The sequence below is a fragment of the Gadus morhua genome, chromosome 3, assembly GCF_902167405.1.
Source record: "Gadus morhua chromosome 3, gadMor3.0, whole genome shotgun sequence".
Classification (NCBI taxonomy): domain Eukaryota; kingdom Metazoa; phylum Chordata; class Actinopteri; order Gadiformes; family Gadidae; genus Gadus; species Gadus morhua.
This window is the reverse complement of record NC_044050.1, coordinates 21,594,713-21,620,469: the sequence shown is the minus strand read 5'-3', so window position 1 is coordinate 21,620,469 and position 25,757 is coordinate 21,594,713. Positions and strand designations below refer to the sequence as shown.

Sequence of the window (25,757 nt, the reverse complement as noted above, 5' to 3'; positions counted from 1 at the left end):
CCAATAATGAAAGACTAATAACAATTATCTATAACTTAAGGCCCAAGATAAGGAAAGTGTGTAGCAAAATAAAAGTTGATGGGACCAGGGTGATCATGGTGGAGGTGTGCATAACATGTGTCGATGGAGGGCGATTAAGTTGGTTTTTAGATCAACACCCGCCTCACCACCACAACCATGACCACCACCAATACACACGCCCCCTCGTGCAGTGGGCAGTCTACCAGAGTCTACCAGAAACATTTATTTTATTTCAATAGATTTAAGTGCGCATACAAGCGTTTGCCATATACCCCCCAATATAATGCACCGACCGCTTTTAATGCACCGATGCTAACATATCCAGTTTATATCGGGCGAGCACACGCCGTCTATGACTGCATCACTTTCGAATCGACGCTTACCTTACCCAATCGACGCTTACCTTACCCATCGCTGCTCATCTCCTGCCTAGGACGCTAAGCATCTTCTGCCTCGTTTTACTCTTCTGCTCCACAACATCAATACATTGCATCCCCTAGCAGGCTACGGAATACAAATCAGCCACAACAGATCAGGTAAAACAACCCTAAGCCACCGGACCATGTTTAATGGTTTCGTGCTTGGGAGCGGTAAAGCGAATGCAGAATAATGTTTAAATCCGATAGGACGGCGGCCGATGACTGCACACCACACCACGATTGGCGGTTGTTGGATCAGGCAGTCCTAAAATGCGCATTGGACAAGATAACCCCCGATGCTCAGCCGCTCATTTACTCACTCACTCTGTGACACCCCCCCCCCCCCCACACACACACACACACACACACACACACACACACACACACACACACACACACACACACACACACACACACACACACACACACACACACACACACACACACACACACACACACACACACACACACACACACACACCAATACACGCATACCGGCAAGCAGGCACGCGGCACGACTGGACGCGCCAGAGAGGCGGAGACCATGAAGCGAGCGTCAACGATGCAATAGGCTACCCCATTTCATAATAAGAATGAATGACAATAACTTCAAAAAGCAAATTGGAAAGCATATTGGAAAGTCCGTTAATATAAGTTATGAAATGTTTTAATATTGTCATGACATACAAGAGCTTTAACGTAGCATCAATGTAAATGATTGTGTTATTCATTTATGAATGTCTTGTCTTGCTTATCGCTCTTCATCTCCGAGAGCATCTAGGAGACTGGCCAGGGAGTCCACGAGGTGGTCCATCAGAACGTACACCTAACAGCAACATACAGAGAACTTCAGACATGTCCATTCTGGGACTGACTTTCCCGACCCGAGCGAATTGTGGCATGCGAATACTCAACAAAATAAAAATACATAATACAGGAAAATAATAATAAATTAATATATGTATTTAAGAAATATATATGAATATACATTTTACTAAACGTAAATATAATATATATCTTTATTCCTATACAATATATATAGGCCTATATATAATACATACGAATACATCACATTACTAGCCTTTTGGTTTAGATGTGTCCTGTATTTGAGCACATCCTCTGGTTGGACATTGTGTTGTGAGTCATCACAGAGGGTGGGGCTTGTTGCTCCTTGACCAACAACAGCCAATGAGGACTCCGTAGCACGCCTTCCTCCAAGAGCCTTGGTCACTTCCTCTCCTCCACGCTCCTTCGATGTCGCACGCTCCTGTTCCCATGACGAACAGCGGAGAGAGAGAGAGAGAGAGAGAGAGAGAGAGAGAGAGAGAGAGAGAGAGAGAGAGAGAGAGAGCGTTAGCGAGATACAGACAGAGATGCTACTCCCTTCTGGTTATCTTGTAAACCCGGTATAAAAACAATGTTGATGTGTTTGCTAAGGGTACAAGTAAATAGATATGGTGGGTAATGCTTTGTCCAGCCTTTTTCATACAGGCTGTTTGACGCGAGTGCGTGCATATTTGTGTGCAAATGAGTTCAGTGGCTTCTTTGTGTATGCAATCAGTTCAACCTGGACACAGAGTGGATGCGCAGGTGGGCATTTGACCACCACGGGCCCATTCACACTGTATCAGGCGTTGCGGTGAAATCGCCAGTTCAACCATTCATTTGAAACTGGGGTATTGTGTATAGGCCTCGGTGGTGGGGAAAAAGGATATGGCGGACCTGCAGCGGAAAGTTCTGATTGTACAGAATCTACTTTTAGAGAAAGGCGACTCGACGTAACGCTACGGCGGCCTATCACGTAAACCAGTGATAATACCAGAAAGAGGCAACGGGAAGAAGAACCTTGTTCACCATGTAACGTTATCAATGAGGCCTTCCACTGTTAACCCAACGCCCGTAAAGATGAAAGAGAGACCACAGCATGTGGTACTTTGCAGAGCTGTACAACCCTGCCATGAAGGAGTGCTTTAAGTGCACGACATGACGCTATGCTCCCACATTGCCGCAGCAGTTTGCGATAACAGTGTGAACGAGCCCTATGTTGTCTTCTGTTGCCATGGCAGCCTTGGTGACTAATGGGTTAGCCGAGCCAGTGACTCAACCATCAGAGCGGGGGGGGGGGGGGGACCAAGAAAAAACACAGAACACAACCTGACCGCTTCTTCTCGGGCATTCGTCATACATGTCAGGCCAGGGGCAATATCGAAATAAAATGAATAAATACGATGGATCTGGCCTTGGGGGTGCGAACTCAGCCAATTTATGAAATACCCGTCCCGTAGCCCAGCCCCATGAAGCGTGCCTCCATAGTGGCTGCTGACATCACCTGTGTATACCGGGTCATGTAAGTCTGAGGGGGGGAGTCTGAGGGTTATTGAGGTGTATCCAAGTTTTTATAAATTTTTATTTTACACCGTTACATTGGGCTCAACAGCAATAGTCAGCTGCACTAGCAAGGAAAATCCCTGGGAATACTTATTTTTTTTGTCCTGGCAGTGCATAAGCACCGAAAGCATAATTTTTGTGCTCTCGCATAAACAGCGAAAGTTTCAAATAATGGTGGCTTCAGTGGAAAGAAATGCTGCGTTGCATTTTTTAAAATGAGCACACAGAGCAGCTCCACTGAATCTTATGTGGCTTACGCCATTTATCTCTGAAGACTGGTTACTTTGGTGTGTTTTACCGTTTTTCTTTGTGTATATTGTTCATTGCTATGACGGTGTTGCCATGGCAACTTGCACTTCACACACACACACACACACACGCACACGCACACGCACGCGCACACACACACACACACACACACACACACACACACACACACACACACACACACACACACACTGATTTCCCCTCACCTTGGCTGGTGCCTTAGAGGCTCCTCTTCCATCTTCCTTCTCCTTTGCACCTCCTGCTCTGTTCACCTCCTTGGTACCTCCCTTTCTCTCCCCCTTTCCAACCGTCTTCACCTCCTCCTCCAACCCTAGAAAACAACACTGTTCTGTCCCGGCATGAACATTTCCCCAAACAACCGTCTTTTAATTGTATCTACCCACCAAGGCGGTATGAATCTCACCAAGGTCAGGGTCTAGGACGGGCTGGGACCACGTGTCTGTCTCAGGGAGCCCCAGCATGCGTTGGAGCGTGGCGGCCTCGCCGGCCAGGCCGTCCAGAAGCTCCCTCCACAGCTGCCGCCTGCAGGGGGCGCCACACACCACACCAACCGTCTCACCGACTGCTCTGACGTCACATGCTACGCTGTGTCCGCACACATCCTGCTGCCATAGGGGCTAAGAGGCAGCTCAGCCACACCTGGCTCTAAATAAGGATAATCATGCACAGATAGCCATAGATCTTGCAGATCTTGCAGTCAGCATGTATCCTGGCTCACACATCGCCATGCTGGCTACCTGCAGACTTTGTTGTGGAACAGTATTTTAGTTTTGCGGTTCTATGGAATTTGGACTATTTTTATAAACCCTGCTTGGCTGACTCATGCAACGTTGAGGCAATATGTTCTGAATGAATTGAATGTAGACCCCCTTGCACCTAGAAAACATTTTATTCTAGTTTTACTACAACTCAACTGAATCTGGTTGGGCATCTGAGATACTAAACCACACAGCGTACATATATTTGTAGGGGAGCGACTGAAAGAGAGTAATATATCGCAATCCTGACTCCCTGCTACAATTGTTTTTGTCAAGAGGATGTCTCTGAGTTGTAGTTGTGTGTGCGTGTGTGTGTGTATGACTCACCCTACAGCCGCAGGTGTGACGGGGGCTGTGGTAAGGGGGTGCGGTGGAAGCTCCAGAAGCGTGGAGTTGAGCCGGGCCAGGCCCTGGTCTCGGGTCAGAGTGTGCGCAGTGTCCCCTGGGCCCGGGTCATCCTCGCGCAGCGACAGCACCGCCTTGCATGGACGCAAATGCAAAGCAGACCGTGGGTCTTCCCATGTGCACCGCAGGGCAGAGAAATTACAAGCCTATACAAAACGTAGAGATAGGGCACACAGAAGCCTACACCGAGATTCCTCGTTTCTACGTTTCTGTTGTTTTCTGTTGTCATGTGACTTCCTGACATTGACCTTGTCAAGTGCGCACCAAATCTCTCTTCAATTGGTGGATTGAAAGACGTTTGTAAGATCGAAATGCAAAGAGACATGTTGCAGGTGGTTGGGATCGCGATGTGGCCTTTCGTGCAAACATTCAAGATTTTGAAACCTGGATACAACCTATATTCATGTGCAGTTACAGAGTCTTGATACTTCTCTGGTGTAAACAGCGTCATCTTAGCAGAGAGGAAGGCCCCTACCTGTCTGAGTGTTCCCACAGAGAGGTCCCAGTCTCTTCCTGGGGCTGCACTCTGCCAAAGGACCCGCAGGGCCTCGACTGGCCCCGGAGCGTAGTGAAACTGGACCCGAGACAGAAGCAACGCACAAGGGTGATGTCAAGTCATTGTGGGGTGTTTGCAAATGTACTGTCTTTCAAAAAATATATATATTCTGTACTGAATTTATACTGAAAATGATACACCTGAAATCAAAACCCAACCCGTGGCCTGCTAGAGAGACACTCCCACGTGATGAAAGAATCGATGAAGCCTTCTCACTGTCGCAGCAATTACGAGTGCGTGTACGCAGAAAACAGCACAGAGCTTGAACGGGGGCAGCGGTGAGTCACGCCAGTGGTGAGCATTGTTTGCAGGATAAAAATCCCTGCATTTACCTCGCCCTGTATTTCTCCTGTTACAACGACCCAATTGGAGAGGCTAAACTTTCAGGAACGACAGAGCGAGAGTGCTGTATTGTGTGTGTGTGTTTGTGTGTGTGTATTGTGTGTATTGGGTGTGTATATGTGTGTTCAGCTCCTATTTCATACCAAGGGCCAAATCAGCAGAATGGAGCCTGGCTCATCTCCAATCGAATCAGTATTCTAATAAAACCAACAACAGCCATGTTGCATTGTACTCCCGGTGTGCGCGTGTGTGTGTGTATGGTTGTGTGCGTGTGTATGGGGCGACATTGTGACCAACTTAAAGGACCATACCGGTCTGGGTGGACAAACCATTGTAACCGTCTCTCCTTACCTCACTCAAACATCCGCAACCAATATAATTGGCCAAAATGACTTTGCTTTGTCGATACTGCACGCCAGAGCATTTAGTGTGACCACGTCTCACCCCAAATGCAAAAATTAGAAGTAGCACTCTTGTTTTGGTACCGTGACTGAGAAGTAGTTAAAAAGATTTACGTTGTTTTGTTCATAAACGTTCACAAACTCAAAGAGAGACAGCTAGGAATGAAATCAGCAATAGCCCTGGAACTTTATGAGTCAATATTAGCAGAAATAATGAAGGTTGAATTATGGCAGCTGCAGCCCCATGGTAGAGTCAATAGCGTGTCTCTCCGCAGAGAGCCTGAGTGGGGCAGCTTAGGGCTGCGGAGACGCACTGGGGTCTGCCCACGCCATAGTGTCTAAATGTCAAGCAGAACAAGATGCTGAATGAGTCCATTATGAGGTGATATGATCTCACAGGGAACAGTGTGGGGATTCATCCAGAACCAACGTTGAGCCACGGGCCATGTTTAGAAAGAAACCCTGACGCTAGATTGTAAATGAAACGGCTCTTTATGGATTTTTTATCGTAAAGTAATAATTGGCTGAGGAATATATTGTATCCTATAAAATGAATTGTTATTGATTCATTAGAGGTCCATTTAAATGGCAAAGGAAAGAAACTTTGATGAATACATATACCTAAACGAAGATATAAAAGGTTTCTAGTAAACCGTTCCGGTGGAATATGGCTGTCTCAACTCTCTGTCTTCACCTTGGGATTCTTCCAGAGGAACTCCTGGTCTTCGGTGATGTAGAGCTCTGCAGGTGAGCTGGATCTCTCAGGGGTCGTGACCCCCCGCAGCACCTCGGAGACCAACGACTGGCACACTTTAACCATCGCTTTCCTCTCCAACTCCCTCTGCGACCACACACACACACACACACACACACACACACACACACACACACACACACACACACACACACACACACACACACACACACACACACACACACACACACACACACACATGCAAAATATAGTCTAGTGATACAGGTTATCTCTGCCTGTAGTCTCACAGCAGTAGGCTACCTCTAGGCCCAGCCTTTGGTCTGGGGGTCAGTAGGCTACCTCTAGGCCCAGCCTGTGGTCTGCGTTGGTGTCCCGGTCCAGGGCCACTCCCCTCAGTGTGAGCTGCATGGCGGCTCCTCCCAGCAGCACGGGGTGGGCGTTGAGCTGCCAAAGCTCACACTTGATTCCAGGCGTGTCCGATTTAAATATAAAGTCCACCTGCTGCGTCTCGCACGGGAGAATCACACCTGGGGGGGGGATGGGGGAGATGGGACAGGACGGGAGGGGGGGCGACGGAGCAGACAAAGGATGGTGAACGCAGCGATGACGTCGGCGCGACCACAACACGCGCCATTGAATAACATGTGTGTTGATTATTGGGCTTTCTGTATGTGCCACGTGTGTTTTGGAGACTGTGTGTATGTGTTCTGTGTGTTTTAGTGTGTGTGAGTGTTTGTGTGTGTGTGTGTGTATGTGTCTGAGTGGTGGGCGTATTGCTGTAACGGTTTATGCGTGTTGTAAGTCAGGTTGCGTGCGTAGCTGTGATTTTAAGAGATTGTGTGCTTTGCTCTGTCATCATGTCATTCATGCAATGCGCGCGTGTGTGTGTGTGTGTGTGTGTGTGTTTGGGTTGATGGTGTGTGTGTGTTTGTGTGTGTGTTTTGTGATGGAAAATCTACATGTTGTTACGTTTTTGGTCTATCTATGAACTTAAGTTTTGTTACTATTTTGTGTGATGCATATATTGCCTGCCTTCTACTCTCCTTTTGGGTCATCTAACGTGTGAACCTTCCAGGGTCGTGTGATGCGTTTTATTGCCTGCCTGTTCCTATGTTTTCGTGTCTTGTAAATCATCTTCCATGCAATCCTTTGATGTATGTGCCTGTTCCTCGACCCCCTGGCTAGCGTCAACGAAGCCAGAGGGTTACATGGCACGGCCACCACCCCCTCCAATGGCATCCAGGGGAGCTTCATTTGTAAAGATTACCAACTGGTAAACAAAGGCTTTTGGTTTATTGGGGGACACACCCCCTCCAGAACCCATCCCAAGTGAATAAGAACTCACGACTCTGAACAATCGGTGGACTTCTCCCCAGCGTACCTTTAGAGTATGAAGTAACACGCAAAGAGAAGCTCCCATCTGAGGCCTCAGATTATTGTAATGTATTCCTGTTATGTTGTTTGTTGATGCATGTTGTGATGTATCTTTGTTCGTACTTTTATTACAAATATATATGACCGCTAATTGTCAACAGTATTGTGTGCTTTTTGCATCTAAATATCTCATCTGCCTTAGATGCAAACTCTGATAGAGAAATTACCACGACAGTGTGTGTGTGTGTGTGTGTTTGGGTTGATGGTGTGTGTGTGTGTGTGTGTGTGTGTGTGTGTGTGTGTGTGTGTGTGTGTGTGTTTGGGTTGATGGTGTGTGTGTGTGTGTGTGTGTGTGTGTGTGTGTGTGTGTGTGTGTGTGTGTTGGGTTGATGGTGTGTGTGTGTGTGTGTGTGTGTGTGTGTGTGTGTGTGTGTGTGTGTTTGGGTTGATGGTGTGTGTGTGTGTGTGTGTGTGTGTGTGTGTGTGTGTGTGTGTACTGTGTACTGTGTACCCATGGAGGAGTTGAAGTAGAAGTGCGGGCTGGCGGTCTGCCGCGCTGTGCGGGGCGTGCCGGTGAAGCAGCGAGGCAGCTCCAGCCGCTGCCAGGTGTAGTAGAGGGCGCTGTTGCCCTGGTTACGCAGCAGCAGGTGCGAGCGGGCCGTGGCCCCGATCACAACCTCAAAGCCCATCCTGGAGCTGATCCCCAGCTGGCCCTGAGAGGACGTGGACACGGACCAGAGACACACACAGACACAGAGGCAGGGGCAGAGATGAAGCAGAAGGGGTGAGGTCTAAAGAGGGTCAAACCACATCACACAGTGCACCATGAAGCCCTGATCTAATCCTGATGCTGAGTCTGGCATCTGGTGTTTTCTACTTAAGGGGGGAGGGGGGGAGGAGGAGGAGGAGGAGGAGGAGGAGGAGGAGGAGGAGGAGGAGGAGGAGGAGGAGGAGGGCATCACATCAGTCGGAGGAGGGCAGCTCTGTATGGGGAAGGATGTGCCGTACCTGATGGGAGGAGGAGCTGCCGGTCCAGTGGGCTCTCTGGCCGCAGAACATCAAGGCAGGGACCGGCATCACGGCGGTGTCATCATCATCACCATCACCATCATCACCATCATCCTGCACCCCTGGATCTCTGGGTCAGAGGGGGGGGGGCACAGGTTGCAGAGGTCCGGCTGACAGGGAGTGAGGAAGCCAGCGGGTTGGAGAGTCCATTCAGAAGGCACGCTACGCTTTCTTACCGCTTCTCTGTCGTCGCCTTCTCCCGCGCTTCCTCTTCGCGGTGCAAGGCTTTGGGAGGCACTGAAACACGTGTGACGGGCCTGCCGGAGCCTATCACCTCCAAGTGCTCCATGTCCTTAAATCAGAGGACAAGTTGAAATGAATTTAAAGATTTCGTCAGATGCAAAAGCATACAGAGGTCTGGTTTGGTCATGATTTACCTGACCTTGAATGTGAGGAAGGTAAAACTTGTTGAGTGTTTGTCTATGTGTGGGTCTGTATATGTGTGTGTCCGTGTTGTGTCTTTGTGTGCGTGTGTGTGAGTGTATCTGCGTGTGTGTCTGTGCGTGCGTGTGTCTGTGTGTGTGTCTGTGTGTGTGTGTGCGTGTGTGTGTGTGTGTGTGTGAGTGTGTGTGTGTATGTGTGTCTGTGTGTGTGTGTGTGTGTGTATGTGTGTCTTCCTCTGTGCATGTTCTTTGTTCTGGCTAAAGCACATCCAGAAACCGAGTGGTCCTGGATGGGGTAACATCAACAAAGAGCGCCAGCGGCAGAGACAGAGTGTTCTGGACAGGCCAGCCACCCGCTGATCTGGCGACGGATAAAAGATGCTCTATTCCAAGGCCAGATTGAACATGGCATTAAAAAAACACATAGAGATATATAAATATACAATTTATATATATAGTGGTCAGTCGTGCAAAACAGAGGGACAAAACAACAAGGATGATGGTAGTACAGAAGAAAGGTTGACTTTGGTTTAATGTCTAAAGGGTGAACGTGCCGTTTCACATGGTTTCGCTTCATATTTGTTTTGAATGCTGTCGTTGGAGGCAGGATATGTAACACAAACTCGTACAGCAGTAGTTTACTTTAAAAGAGTGTCTGTAAAGGTTTCAAATCAACACTGTGTAGCGAGGCCACTGTAGAAAAACCGATTAAAATCCCCTTTTGAAATCTTTATCCATTTAAATTACCGGACACCAGAGAAAAGGTAATAGGGCGTAATTCTCCACAATGCAGTTTCTGGTTTCCGGCTAAGGCTTTGTGCCATCTCCCCCCAGAAGTTCTGCTAAAGGACTGCTGAATCCAAGATTAGATTATACCTAACAAGCTTAACAGGCATATCGATTGCACTCAAACAAAAAACTTGAAAAATAACAATTCATGGAAAGGTTTGTGTTTTATACAAAGATTGGACAGTTGAACTACTGACTACTCATGATTGAAGGAATGAATAATCTAAATTGAGCTATGCATAATTTGTAGTTAATATAAACCTTAAATAAATCACTTAACAGAGAGTTCCAATCTATGTTTGACTGTGTGACCAGAGCACCAGTTTTAAGTCCTAGTTCAGAGCTTACGGCTAAACTGTGTTCAGCAGACTGGGGGGGGGTGTAGCTGTGCTCTGAGCCGGGTCATAATCGAGTCATTCAGTGGTTCAGGAGATGCGTCAATCCAAAGTGGCTGAGAGTGAGCCAGGCAGCTACCGACTTACGGGCGCTTCAAGGTCCCGCTCCTTGAGCAGCGGCTGGATCTGCTGCTGCTGTCGCCGGAGGTATTCACTCTGGTTCCACCCTTTAGGGGCGGGACCATACTTCTCTGACACCACATTCCCTGAAGGAACAAAGATGTCTACAGATTAATGTACGCACTTATTGTGTGTCGTGTTTAGTTATAATACTTAGTTATGAGGCGTCTTATCCTAGCTGTCTTTGTTGCGTACGGGGAATGGGTTAACCTAGCGATTGTCAGTGCTTTGCACTAGTTTCTATGAACATCTTTATTGTACACAGCGATATAATGTTTCACTTTCTTGTAATATGTAATAATATGTACTTATTATAAGTCGTTAATAAAATAATTATAAGTCGGATAAAAGCGTCTGCTGTTTGACCTAAATGTAAATGTCTCCATACGTTATAGAAACACATTAACTGATGAGAATCTGTCAAACATAAATACTGAAAACCTCAAGCAAATGAGATGCTTTTACAGACGCTATACTGTATAGACACTATCATACAAACAACGGAACTATGACATGCTCATATGCACTGCTGTGACGCCGTCATGGGGTATTGTGAAAAGCTTTTACAGATTCTATTGAAAAGCTCTGACAGATACTATTGAAATGTGCTCTTGCAAAGAAAGGGCAAATTAAAAGAAAAGAAAATGAATGCAGAATAAATAGATCAGCCCACGGATGGGTGCTCACGTTTCAATATAGAATATGACTTAGGTCTCCTCTCATTTAGTTTAGTTTAGTTAAGTTTAGTTCAGTTTAGTTTATTTATTTGTTTATAGTTTCGTGGACAGTCCACTTTGATTAACTGTACAGTAAAAGGAGCAGCTTTAGCCTATTTGGCTCATTTCAAGCTGCCTATTGACAGCCAGCTGTCAATAGGCAACCTAAAATACAATAAGAACAAAATACATTTTGTTACATTTATAATTACAGCAGGCCTATATTTATATTAATAAAGAGTCAAAGTGCATGTAAATGGGTGGAAGGTTGTAATTATGTTCCTCCTGAGTGTACCTGACTCATGCTGGACGCTGCGTGGTTGTCCTACGCGGACCAAGGACTCCTGCTGGCCCCGCTGGCTACGAGTCAGGGTGGCCACGATCCCGCCCACCTCGTCCCCCAAGCACTCGGGCTGGGACCAGAACTCACTGCCCACACGGTAGCCCTGGGTCCGCATCACACACACACACACACACACACACACACACACACACACACACACACACACACACACACACACACACACACACGCAAATACACACACACACACAAACACACACACACACACACACACACACACACACAAACACACACACACACACACACACACACACACATACTCAAAAATACACACACACACACACACACACACACACACACACACACACACACACACACACACACACACACACAGACACAAACACACACAGACACACATAAACACACACACACACACAGACACACGCAAATGCCCACCCCCCCCACACACACACACAAACACACAAGCACACACACACAAACACCAGCAAACCTCCGAACACACACACACACACACACACACACACACACACACACACACACACACACATGCAAACGCACACACCACACATAATACATTTGATAATAGCTATAATATTATGCCATATAATTACTTGGAACCAGTGTGTGCTTGATACGTCACCAGAAATACTACTATGTGGCATTGTGGCAAGCTTTTGGTCCAGCGGCCAATGGAATAGTACATTATGAGGGTACCATGGCTGAGGAGATGGTTCACCTACATGTCCTGGCTGTATGGCTGGCAGGACGAGGCTCAGAAGCTCTCTCTGCTCCTGAACCCTCCGGAAGCTGTTGGCTCGGTTCATCAGCAACCAATCCTTTGGCCTGTGGAGCGACTCTTAGACGAAGAGGAGAAACATAAAGACTTTAAAAAAAACAACGGTGATATTACATATTGTTTAGAACATAAATACTATGTAATAATATTATATATTTTATATAATACAAATTAAACGTGTATATAACTCATTCCCTGACTGGTGTGGACTGCCATGGTGCAGTTCCATCTTTAGTGACTGTAGTGGTGTTGTATTCACATCGTCACTCACTGGGGGGCGTTAGGGCATGGGGTGGAGAATAGGGTGCCCGACCCCTACTGTAAGGTATGCTCTGCTGGCTTCAATCCCCAAAGCACACAGGCCAACCTGCATAGACATCCTTACCCCCAACGCTTGCTCCTCAAAGGACCTGGATTGGTATCACCAATGTAAGCATTTGGATGAATGGGTTTCTTCTCAATATTAAACCGTGATGACCCTTGGACTGATTCCTATGTTATTTGGGTTAATATCGCGCCCCCTGTTCATGTTTCTTTGAGCTCCATTGTGTTTAAGCGTTTGATTGGTTTAGTGAATAGATGTTTGTGGCGACGAGGTTTCAGCTGGGTTGAAAGGTCGGCAGTGAAGCCTCATGTTTGCCGGCTCCATCACGCCAATGTCCTGTGAGTCTTCTGCGGAGTGATATTCTGAAGGTGATCCATGCATTTTACCTTCAATCTAATTTGCATACGCATTTAACTCTATTGTACAAAGGTAAGAATAGACACCATCCTGTTGCAGCCGGTTCCCCTGAGACTGGCTCCTACGTTAACTCACTGGCTAGAGACTCCTGCTGCCGCCGCCGCTGCCTCATGCGTGTGCTCCAGTGCTGCAGGGCGTGGCTCTGGGTGTGTGCCTGGCCGGCAGAGAGCCCGCCGCCTCTGTCCTCAGCCCCTCTGTATGCGTGCCCCCCCCCCGGGGCTGAGGAGGAGGGTCCACTCAGAGCCTCTGTGGTGGTCTCCCGCAGCCTCCGGACTGACTGGGGGCCGCGGAGGGAGGACAGGGAAGAGGGGGTGAGCACCAAGTCACCAAGAGTTTCGACCGCTTATAGTCCAGTCTTGAGAATTCTGAGTAGTCCACTGAATTGGTCCTTCAGTAATCAATGACAATGTCAGTTTGGTAAATGACATGCACATGCATGCGCACACACACACACACACTCACTCACGCACGCACACACACACACACACACACACACACACACACACACACACACACACGAGCGCAGACATACACACCAACACAATTGAGCCACAGATTCCATGTGTGTGGCTCTGAGTCAAATACACGTTGTGTCATTAATAGTTATTCTAACCTTATAATAAATGGAACACATACCAATAATACAATTCTACCTTTTACTTGTTAGAGTGCCTCCCTTTTAAGGGAAACCCATCCCGGCACATATTTACTCATTCCCTATTTACCTCAGTTTCTCCCCTGGTCTCCAAATAACTCTTGAAGTCCTGCAGGTTACCCAGAATGCTGTGGGGCAGAACCACGCCTTGATGGTCGTAGCGGGGCCCTCTGTGCCCTGAGATATGAGAGACGAGGAACACAAAAGCAGTGGTATGAGTGGTATATTCGATTCCACAAACAAATATGCTTATTTTAATCGAATATTTTAAACTCTGAATAAAATCCTGAATTGTAGTCATTTGGTTTATTTGGGCAGCATATGAAAAAAGACTATGCATTTGTTGAGGGTATGTACATAAAAGTCTAGATGGAATATTATATACTATATACATAGTCATGTGGTCCAGAGGCAACCTTGCAAATGAGTATGATTATCTAAGACTCATTTAAGACTAGACCAAGACCAAGTCCATTACACCTGTGTGGCGCAGCAACAATGTGCCCTCCGCTTGGCAGAGCTGGCCCTCAGCCTCTTCAACTGTTTTACAGCCTTGCTGGCCTGTTCGTATCCTCCGCGTCAGGGCTCCAGTCATTTCTTCTTGCTTCCGGGAGTCAGTGGGAGGCTTTGGTGAATGAAGCTGAAGCACACATGCGCTGTATATTATTGCTTGAACTATTCAGTGTATTTTCCCTGAAAGAACTTGGCTATTTCCTTGGTTTCCTTGGCTTTCTGATCTTAGAGGCTGCAATAGCTGTGACGTCAATTCAAGAGAAGGGAGGAAAAAGGAGAGGGGAGAGGGGAAAGTAAACAAGACAGTGGATAAAAGACAAGGAAGAAGGAGAGGAGAGAGAAGGAAAGCAGGGAGAAGAGAACATTGGAGAGAAGAGGGGAGGGACAAGGAAGCTGCTCGTCTGGATCATTAACTTGACGAATAGGCTGTACTCACATTAGGTTGTATGCTTTTGACTTGCATTAATTTGGAACGATTAACACACCCTGATGGAAGAGAGATGCTGCCGTCAACTTCACACGTTTTTTTTTAGAGGAAATATACAGAAAACAGGAGAGAAGGGGATACACCACAATAAGAAGGGGGGTAATCCATAGGCCCACTTACCCGGTGCAGTTCGGGTTCTGAAGTCCCTTTGGTGAGTTATTTCACCAGACTCGGTAGCAACAACATGAGCCATAGCCTATAAGTGATCACTATACGTTGTCTACTCTTCACACGCAACTCAATCCAATCCTAAACCCTCCTATTTAACCTGGTAACGTCACTAACCATGTTTATGGGACATCTTTAATATAAATTTTAGAATAATTACCGTCAGAGTACAACCATATAAGAGCTAGCTTACCACTTCCTCCCTCTCGCTCGCTATGTCGTAACCATAGCAACGGACGCTTGGGGCAAGTCTGCGGTGCTCTGGCAGCGCCAATTTATAGTTCCTAACTTTGACCTACAGCACGATTTATTCATGTGACGAAAAGCCCATAGGAAGAGGATGAGGGCAGTATGTGATTATTATTCTTAGATTTTTGAGATTTAAGTCAGGATTCCGATTTTTAAATCAGAATTCTGACCTTAATCTCTGAACTCAAACAAAATCCGTAAGCCGATCGTTTGGTCAATGAGTACAAAAACACATTAGAAATTAAACAGACACGCCAATTATTAACATAATTAGGCGTTACACCTAACGTTGCGCGCTCCTGTGCAGACAGCAAAACAAAACCGTGTGTGTTGTTGTCGAGAACACGACCACCGCTACTGCCAATCAGTGAGCCAAAGGAAGGAAACATTGTGGTGACGTGAATGGGCACGGAGCTACGACAGCGTATAAAGACATCGCAAAGACCACATCAACCACTGGGAGGAGAGGCTCGAGCGGGTCTCACTTGGACCGACCCGCAGGTCTGAGCGAGCTGTCGACGCCGTAGGATTTGATGAATTCATCACAAAACCATGGAGCTAAACAGCATGTCCCCTGTTTTACAGTCCAAAATGGCAATCTCGCCCCAATCCAGCCGGTCGACCGTCGATCGAGCAGGCTCTTCAAAAGTTGTTCTTGCGTACAGGAACGCGTCGCAGCATTTGTGCTCGAGTGGAATAAAAGCAGGGATGGGTATGCTGAAACTGGCGACGTTGCAATGGAAACAATGTAAGACGCGATCTGAGGCAATCGTGAAGCAGGGGTCCTCGCCATCCAGCAGGAATTCCTGCAAGAATTCCCCGCTCGATCAATTGGCAGCTTTAGTGGTTAATGGTCCAACCCGCCTGAGTCAGCTTGGACAGGAGCCCTGCCAAGATAAGTCCAGGAAACACCAGAACTGTAAGCGCATCGTGGTGCTCGGCGCTCCGCGGGTCGGAAAGACCTCGATTCTCAGAAGGTACCTCCGGGATGGATTTGTGGAAGAGTACAAGCCGACTTCTGAGGACTTTCATAGAAAGCTTTTCCGTATCCGCGGAGAGACATATCAAATTGACATCCTGGATGCGTCTGGAGAAAGAAGCTTTCCAGCCAAACGGCGCCTCTCCATTCTAACTGGTGCGTAATCTCTGCGTAATTGCGGTTGCAAATATTTTGTATTTGCAATTGTTAAATCAAATGTAGTTTCGAGAACGACACATATACATGTAAAATAAATAGTTCATGTTAATGTACTTATTTCCGCAGGTGACGTTTTCTTGCTAGTATTCAGTCTGGACGACCGGAGCTCATTCGAGGAGGTGTGCGCCTTGCGGACAGAGATCCTGGAAGCAAAGGCCAAACTAAACCAAATATCTGTGCCGGGTCAGTGCGCAACTGTTCCATTTGTGGTGTGCGCCAACAAGATGGATCTACCGCTGTCGGAGAGAGCTATACCGCAAACAGACTTGATGCAAACGCTTGGCGAGGATTGTGCGTACTTTGAAACCTCTGCCAAGGAAAGTACTAACCTAGATAAAGTATTCGAGGCCTTGGCGAAGCAAGGGGGCTTGCCTGCGGAAACCGGCCCATCGCAGCACCGCAAAGTCTCTCTACGTTCGTACCAGGCAATGTGCACGGACCGCGTGCACGGCAGATGGAGCCAGGCGCCCCGCAGCGATGACGCGTGCGGCGCACTGCATCCACTAGCACGACGGCCGAGTTTCAGCACAGATCTTCGTCAAATCATGGGACCTCATCAGCCACAAAAGCCTTGTAAAAATTTTGAGAAGTGCAAGATTCAATAAGAAACACATATCGATAACCGTTGCGGTGCTTCAACAGCCTATTCCATGGTGGTCTTAATAGTAAAACATCATTATTTCAAGGTCCCTTTTAAATGTGCTGTGGACTATAGGCCTACGTGGCTGTTGGCTGAGTATTTGCCATTATTTATTAATGTTATCCAGTAAGTTGATTATTTATTATTACCCGTATCTCACTTTGTTTTTGTGTGTGTTGGCCAAAGCTCCCTCTTTCATGTTGTCAAGTGATATGCATTCAGAGATACGAATAAATGCTGTGGAAACTGGAATTACAATTGTTGAGGTTATTTTTATTAGGACTGATTGTATAAAACAAAGGATGATCCAACAATACACAAAAATCGATGTGTTAGTTTTCGCATGAAGGCAGGTTTGAGGTTTAAAATCGCCAAAGACTGTCTCATATATAACTCAACTTTGCCGTATAGTTGATGATGATTCTTCCTCGCAGTGGGAGAACGTTTTAAAATGGGTAGTTGTGCATTGTAAATAATAAATCCATTTATTCTTGGAGTATCTCTCAAAGATGTTTATAAAAGTTATAAACAGGGATGTTATTGCAGACAGCCAAAGACTATCATCACTTTAGAGTCTGTTACGTTTCCATGGAGACGTCTTTTCAATTCATATGATGACATACAATTCCAAAAATTAAGAAGAAAAAACAAAACAATCATGGGTTTCTTATTGTGTGGAAAAGCTGACAGCTGAGTTATTTCAATGCAGAAGAAAAAGGTGTTTGGATTTCGTGATTATATCCCCTTTTCTCCATTGGTGCACAGGAGTCCATCTTGGCCATGTAAGACGATCACAAAGGATGGGTTATAGCTCTCTCTTTTCTGTCTCCTTCTCAATTTTTCATTTCTTTCAACACAACAGAAGGTGGCCTCACTTCGCTCTGTGTTCACTGAGGAAGAGCTCACGCTCACATGGGCCGTTGCAATTTTCTTCAGTTCAACATGAAGCCTCCACAACTTTTCAGCATGTGCACTGGCCTTGGGTTTTGTGTGAGTGCTCAACAAACTGTATGCCAAGGTTTTTATAATTCTACCAAGTTCACCATTCATATAGGTTCCCCTAACACACAAACACAAAAATAGTAAAATAAAGTCACTCACAAGATATCACTAGTTCTTTATATCGATCGGGGTATGTTTAAAAATGTGCTGATAGAAGTGCAATGAGTTATTACTTGAGTAATTAATTTTCGTTATACTTGAATAATTCACAAATTTTTCAATTATATTAGCAACTGCATGCACACATTTGGACACATTCAAACACATGCAACCAACAATTCACAATGCTCTTTGTAAGATCTGTCAGACTATACCTTCCAACTGGGAATCACAAGTTTGCAAGCAAAATATTGGCACATATCTTACTGTTATGGAGTATTGTTGAATGACCACTGACCACTCTTGTTGAATGACCAGAGAATAGAAGGGTTAAACAAATCCAATGGAAAACAAGCAGCATTTTCGGTTTCTCTGTGTCCTCTTAATGTTGATATCAAAAGGTCATCTCTTCCATCTCTTTATCCCCAAGTGCAAACACCTGCCACTACAATCCATCTGGGGTCACTGATAGTGATACGATGCCTACATGTATCCCAAATTACCGCTACTTATTATACATCCTGCAAGCATTAGTGATCTGCATTAAATCCTAGAGAGATCTGAGAATAAATGCATTGACGGTCATTGTGAGGCGAGAGATAAGAGATAGAGAGAATGGTCTGAGGAGAGGAGGTGAAATGTCAGTTTGTGTGGCCAGGTGTAGCTGAGGTGAAGCATGACTCTCAACACTTTAATCAGCCACTTGTTCACAGTGAGGGGAGTTGACCTGATAACGTTGACATATGGGGGTGAAGGCGGGGCGAGGGCACGCAACTAGATGACAAACTAACCGACAAACAAATGGAATAATGAAGCTGATTCATAGTTGGATTGTAGGTTTATGTAAAGCTGATCTCACGGGTCTTCAAATACTTGGTGTAAATATTCAGACATCTTCATGTCATTTGCATGTAAACCAAGCTCTGCATCCAACTTCCACATGCGGCTTCCTTTAAGTCAAGTGAATTGCATTGCCCTTAAGGCGCGTTCATGGTCCTGGTGATAATGAGACGGCTCGCCAGTGATGACGCCCATGCTTACGCGTGTTCCCGACAGCGACCGTTCATGTGCACGGCGTTGGGAATCTAAAAGTTCTGCACTTCAAAGTTCGGTTTTTTTATCAGACAAAAAAAAGTCAGAACTAAACAGAACTTAGTAAGATCAGTTTCAAGTCTGATCGCATTCATTTCCTTGTAGCCTATCACCCACTATCCTTTTGCTTTTATTTATGAGAAGCATTGCCACTGTATAGAAGGCTACACATGCCCTCATCTAGAGCTGGTTTACCAGTACACAACGTTTAAAACTGAGCAAAATCGATGCCAACAAACGGTTACAACGTCAATCAGTAAAGTATGTGATATGATGGTTGATTCTTTTATATTGACTAAAATGTTCATGTTCCGCCATGTTAATGCGCGTCACTAGTAAACCATACGTCACCAACTGGGCAACTCTGTTATCAAAATTTGGCCCGAGTTGCCGAACGGAAGTAGAATCATAACAGCGTCATGAGGTGTCGTTCACACAAACTTTCCGACGTCGCGAAAAAATTTTCCCCATCATTTCTGGCGATGTGAACGCACCATTAATCACAGAAGTCTCACAGGGATTCACATGACACCTAGTACAATGGTGGTTATGTAAGGAAACGTTATAATGAATGGTTGATTCAAAATAAGTTATCTGAGTAGGCCTGCACACTAGAAAAGGACTAATGCTATGTTTGGTTTAACATGCCTTATTATGCTAATATTCCAGCAGTGTCCATGTGGTGGTGTAGAAGTTGTGTCAAGCTCGTAGCAGTTGGCCAGGGCATCGAGTAGTCATGAAGTTTGCACCAAGTCGTTGTGTTGCCTAAACCTAACCCAACTGCTGAAGACTAGAATGAATAAGTCAAAAATTGATGCAGGACACGGGACCTGGCCTCCTTGGTCTATAGTCTATAAGTCCTGTGTTTGAACCATTCATCTGCCAAAACTTTTTCCCTATGTAGTTAGGGGTCCAAGCCAACAGGTTGGATCCCTATTGTTTTTGTAAGGATTTTTCTTTTTATTCTTCCCGCCTTGAAAGTGCCAACAGCCCAAACCGTAAATGGTGCACATGACTAGAACCAGGTCCGGCACCGCTACTCAGATAACCAAATCCAGACATGCCGGCCACTAGGTGGCGCTATACCAAGGAGAAACACGTTTGGGGCTATAGCTCCCACACCGAACCTCCCACAGTCAAAAACTTGTACCCACATATTCACTGGAGTCTGCTGCATCTTTTGGCATAGGCCACGCCCATTTGCGTCGATAATTTTTTTTTCGCAAAATCGCGAAAACCGCTAAACTGTTTTTTCGCTACTCCTCCCACATTTCTTGACCAATCGACACCAAACTTTGCACACGACATCGTCAGACGCACTCAAAAAATAAAATTCGAACACTTTTTTGATCCGACCTTCGACGACGAAACGGTAGCGTTTTGAATATTGGTATATTAGCTAAATTAGAGGTGGAAAGTCAAAAATCCAGAAAAATCCAAAAGTAGACATCGGAACGAGTCCAAATTTTACAGACATGTTGGTGCTAACCTTAATGTCGTTCGATAAAAAATTCGGAAAATTTCGCCATTAGGGGGCGCCATAAACGAGGAAATTGTATATCTTCTAAAAAAATTTGCCGCGAACTGACTTCTCGCTACTCCTACCACAGTCAAATCCTTTGTATCCACAGGGTATTCAGGGTAGCGTTTTGAACACATGCTTCGCGTTGTGCCGGCGAAACGCACATTTCTTGTCGCGTTGTGCCGGCGAAATGCACACTTCTTGGACCCCTGCATAACTGCTTGCAGTTCTAGTTTGTTTTATTTATGTACTTTGAATCGCCAACCTTCCGAGTGGCACTTTTGACGTAATTTCTGGGCTCAGAGCATTTATAGCGTTCCCGTGCGACTTTGTGATTGTGTCATGAAATTGGCTAGTTGTTGTTTATTGTTAGCTACATAAGCCTCTTTAGCAAACCAGCTCGAAAAAAAACAACACAACTTTACATTGTATTGCACGCACAGCAAGACCGTGCAATGCATACATTGGTGACCGGAAAAAAGTAGCAATGCAATCAAGTGTGGAAGACCTTTTAAAATCGACTTTAAAATGACCAACGTGGTACAAATACAAAGAAAATAAATCTCTTCACGGGCGCAGCCATTTTGTTGAGAGCGTCATCACTGCTCTCTACTCCTTCTTTAATAGGTCCATGGTCTGCTCTCAGAATTCCGAGAGATTAAGACAAAAAGGAAGGTGCTGTCACACCGAAATTGTACCGTGGGCGAAAATTGTACCGCCTACGTAATCCGTGTTCGAAAATTCCTATTTGTGATTACTCACACTGTAATGCAAGTGTTTGCTGTTGGTGTTATGGCGCATAACACGTCGGTTCTTTGACGTCTCTTGTATTTCCACAACAAGACTGTAGTTGGGGTTATCTCAGCCCTGGTTGAGAAGGAATTGGGGGAAAGGATCTTTGGCTTTGACTCCCTGAAGTACATGAGCTCCCTGAAGTACATGAACTGCAACATGCTGCCTGCCGCCGGTTGCCGCGAGGAACCAACGCGGTGAAGCATCACTGCCCGGCAACAAGCAGCCGGCAGCGTGCGGTTCAGTCTACTTCAGATTGATGTGGAAGTGGAAGAACCAGAGACATCAGAGAACTCGACAAAGTCGTTTGTTATTCATAATATCGTCTGGAGGCGCACACAGCTTTTGGCCGTGATAAATATATAGATATCTATGTATTATATGATATTATTTAGATATAGAGCTCCAGGACTGTAACGCAAGTTTTGTACACTTCCTTGTTATTTGGATAACCGTTCTGCGGTTGGTGTTATGGCGCATAACACGTCAGACTCTCATCTCTGGTATTTCCACAACGAGACTAGTAATGGGGGTTATCTCAGCCATGGTTGAGAATGAATTGGGGGAAAGGAAATTTGGCTGTGACTCCCTGAAGTACATGAGTCACGACATGGAGGTGAAAGGGATTGTTGGCCGCGAATGTCTCCCGCTTGAGCCCCGCTTCCCTCTGCCGAGGGACCACTGCCTCGACGCTACAGGAGGCGGTGGTGCCTTAAGGTGCGTTCACACCAAACGCGAAGGGACGACACAATCCCATACATAGTGAACATAGAGACACGAATCGGGCGTGTTATTCGCTAGAGAAAACCGGCGCCAAGTTTTTGATTTGTCGCGCCACACTTTCGCCCTGCACAGGCGAGCAGGCGACAAATTCACTTGAGTTGAAATATTTCAACCTTTCTGAGACATTCGCATGATGACAGCCAATCAGCGTTAAACAGCTTTATGCATAATATCGTCTGGAGGCTCACACAGCTTTTGGCCATGATAATATATATTATATGATATACATATCTATGTATACTATGGTATTATTTAAATATAGAGCTCCAGGACTCCCGTGTGTTATAGAATATTTACAGAACACGGCTAAAGGCAGTGTGCGCCTCGCCATTGCCATACATTCACTGTAAACAGAGTGCATGGTACCGTGGCTGCAAGTTGCTCAGGGCCACACCCCCATCCTCCTCCTAAACCCGCCTCTCTCCTCTTCATTTGTATTAAAGGCCCACTATGCAACTTTTTTAGCCAAAATTACATTAAGTATGCAGGTTGAGAGTTATGCTGATGGTTCTGCATCCATTTCTGGGTTGATTGGTGGGTGTGTCATTTCCCCATGTCGCCTCTCCAGTGAAAAAGCGCATATGCAACTTGATCTGTTCGGACCGACACAATCCGGATGTGACGCAGCGGAAGTATCCTCGAAAATGTAGTCAGATTGTAGTTTCGAAAATGCTTTACGGCACAGACACACACCCAAACATGGCACCGGCTAGATATAAACAGCCAGTTGCGAGGCAATTGTTGTCCGAGGTAGGAAACCCAAACGCCGCCGTGTTTGGGTGCATGATAGAGTTTAGATCGGGTTAGATTAAATAATCTCGGATATAAATAACGATCTCATCGTCATCCGTTTATCCGGGGTCGGGTCGCGGGGGGAGCAGCTCAAGCAGGGGGCTCCAGACTTCCCTTTCCCGGGCCACATTGACCAGCTCTGACGGGGGGATCCCGAGGCGTTCCCAGGCCAGTGTTGAGATATAATCTCTCCACCTAGTCCTGGGTCATCCCCGAGGTCTCCTCCCCAATGGACGTGCCTGAAACACCTCCAAAGGGAGGCGCCCAGTAGGCATCCTTGCCAGATGCCCGAACCACCTCAGCTGACTCCTTTCTAAGTAAAGGAGCAGCGGCTCTAATCCGAGTTCCTCACGGATTACTGAGCTTCTCACCCTATCCCGAGACGCCAGCCACCCTTCTGAGAAAACTCATCTCGGCCGCTTTTACCCGCGATCTCGTCCTTTCGGTCATCACCCAACCCTCATGACCATAGGTGAGGATAGGAACGAAGATCGACCGGTAGATCGAGAGCTTTGCCTTGCGGCTCAGCTCTCTTTTCGTAACAACGGTGCGGTAAAGCGAACGCAATACCGCCCCCGCTGCTCTGATTCTCCGGCCAATCTCACGCTCCATAGTACCCTCACTCGCGAACAAGACCCCGAGGTACTTGAACTCCTTCACTTGGGCTAAGGACTCATAAATAACGATAATCGGGTTAAATAACTTCACATGGTGTGTCTGGTGTGTTTCCAGCATTCGTAGTGTTGATCAGTAGAGAAATAGTCCGCCAAGACGTTGAGGTTGCTTAGCAACCAGAGACTGTCCATGCAAGTGAACGGAGCGTTCACTCTTCGTCATAACAATCAAACCAAACATCCTTCACATTCACCGAGCGAACATTCTGAAAGTAAAATGCACATTTCTCGCTAAAAATGTTTCCATAAACGCATTTAATGGCGTAACTATGTTACTATTTCCACCCAGAAAAAAGAAAGATGTCGGCCGTATGCTTCTGTGCAAGGGTCACTACTATGGTCACTACAGTAACGAATTGCTTTACGGCACAGACCCACAAACACGGAACCGGCTCGATATAAACACAAGTAACTAATGGATTGTTATATTCATCATAGATCAGCCGACTAATAAGAGACAGAGAAACCCAATGTCGGAGGAACAGAAGAAGAGAAAAGGGAGACAGACCGACAGAGAGGCCAGACACGAGTAAACGTTGGGCAAGCTTTTCAGGAATAGCGTGAACTGAAAGAAAAAGAAGACTGCAAATCAGACGCCGACTCGGCCGTGTTGCTTTTGAAATTGAAAGTACCCTTGGGTGAACTTTGTCTGCGTAATATTCTTGATTCTGATAGTCTCTGTACACATGTGTTTGCTCAACCATTTTTTTGAGCCCTGTAAAAATTGTTTTCTCGACCGTTTTGTTGTGAGCCCTGTTTGTTTCTAGCTTGCTTGGTTGCAACCATATAAACACCTTTGTTTCCATGGGTGTTTTGCTGTTCGTCTGTCTCGTCCCCCAGATACAGACTGAATCCCCGAATCCAGGTTCTTGTTTATTTCGATTATTATGTTGGCCAAACCTCTTACACTGATTGTTCTGTTCAACCTAAGATAAAATAATTATAACCTAGGGTATAAATTCTCCCCGTCAACTATAAAAAATGATGGATATATGTTTATTGCAATGCAAATACACCATTTTAAAAATGTATAACCTTGCCTACACTTTATGAACATCTATTTCGGACATGGCTCCGCGCATTCGCCGGCTTCTTTGAAAACAAATGCACATGGCTCGCGTAGAAGAGCATGGGGAAGGGACGTCAACGAGTTGTTACGACAGTGTTGTGAAATATCTACTACGAAGCTTTAGGGGGCGCTGTGTAGAGAAATGTGCGTGCCAAAACCAAGAAAACAGCGAAGACATGCCCGAAGTTGCATAGTGGGCCTTTAAAGCTGCAGACAGTGAAACGGGGCATTTGGAAAAAGTTCAATGTGCGACTGGCTCGTAGTGGCTGTAATTCTGCACCACGGCTGAATTTCGGGACCGTCTTCAAATGCTGTGTTTGAGGCCTACTAATATCTATATTAAAGCATCCATAAAGAAGCATGCCATGGGACCTTTAAAATAGGTAGCTGTGCATTGTACATATTCCATCCCTTTATTCTTGGATTATCTCTTAACAATATCTTATTTAGAAACAGGGATGTTATTACTGACAAAGACTATCATCACTTTTGAGGTAAGTTTCCATGGAGACGTCTATTCAATTCAAAGAGATAAAATAACAAAAATTAAGAAGAAAACAAACCAATAATGTCTTTTTATGTGGAAAAGCTGACATTGTTATTTCAATGAAGAAGAAAATGGTTATTGTATTTCGGGATTATCTCCTTTTTCTCCACTTGTGTACGGGAATCCATCTTGTCCTTACAAAATTGAGACCTTCACAATATCCGCTAGACAGTATTCCTGCAAGATTACTGAAAGACGTGTCTAACACTGTTGGCCCATACATTTTAACGTTAATAAACACCTGCCTTGCCTCAGGCTGTGTTACAACTGTTTTTAAACATGCCATAGTCCAGCCCATTATCAAAAAACACAACCTCGGCCCCTCTGTTCTCTCCAGCTTTAGGCCTATCTCTAAGCTTCCCTTCCTCTCTAAAGTGTTAGAAAAAGTGGTTTTAGAACAACTGCAGCTACACCTGGATCTTAATGATGTGACAGAAAAGTTTCAGTCTGGTTTTAAATCACGCAACAGCACAGAAA

The 25,757-nt window shown here is 45.8% G+C and overlaps 2 protein-coding genes across 3 annotated transcripts; one reads left to right on the top strand and one right to left on the bottom strand.

The window, feature by feature from the left end:
- Positions 1 to 1,089: 1,089 nt before the first annotated feature.
- mycbpap (mycbp associated protein) lies at positions 1,090 to 15,240 on the bottom strand. 2 transcript variants are annotated; one of them, XM_030352425.1, is made up of 19 exons: positions 14,774 to 15,240; positions 14,603 to 14,652; positions 14,134 to 14,293; positions 13,724 to 13,830; positions 13,074 to 13,275; positions 12,201 to 12,316; positions 11,434 to 11,584; positions 10,390 to 10,508; positions 8,912 to 9,027; positions 8,676 to 8,805; positions 8,179 to 8,380; positions 6,633 to 6,820; positions 6,273 to 6,419; positions 4,755 to 4,853; positions 4,202 to 4,425; positions 3,520 to 3,638; positions 3,302 to 3,426; positions 1,522 to 1,707; positions 1,090 to 1,266 (listed from the first exon to the last, which is right to left on the bottom strand). In XM_030352425.1, the coding sequence occupies exons 1-19, from the start codon at positions 14,844 to 14,846 to the stop codon at positions 1,192 to 1,194; spliced, it is 2,589 nt and encodes an 862-aa protein (XP_030208285.1). In that variant the 5' UTR covers positions 14,847 to 15,240; the 3' UTR covers positions 1,090 to 1,191. The 2 variants fall into 2 exon arrangements, with proteins under 2 accessions (XP_030208285.1, XP_030208286.1); XM_030352426.1 differs by having other exon boundaries at positions 4,202 to 4,353; positions 14,774 to 15,237.
- Positions 15,241 to 15,312: 72 nt separating this feature from the next.
- On the top strand, positions 15,313 to 17,160 carry rasd2b (RASD family member 2b). Its single transcript, XM_030352427.1, has 2 exons — positions 15,313 to 16,205; positions 16,335 to 17,160. Exons 1-2 carry the CDS (start codon positions 15,623 to 15,625, stop codon positions 16,871 to 16,873), a joined length of 1,122 nt encoding a protein of 373 aa, XP_030208287.1. The 5' UTR covers positions 15,313 to 15,622; the 3' UTR covers positions 16,874 to 17,160.
- Positions 17,161 to 25,757: the final 8,597 nt, after the last annotated feature.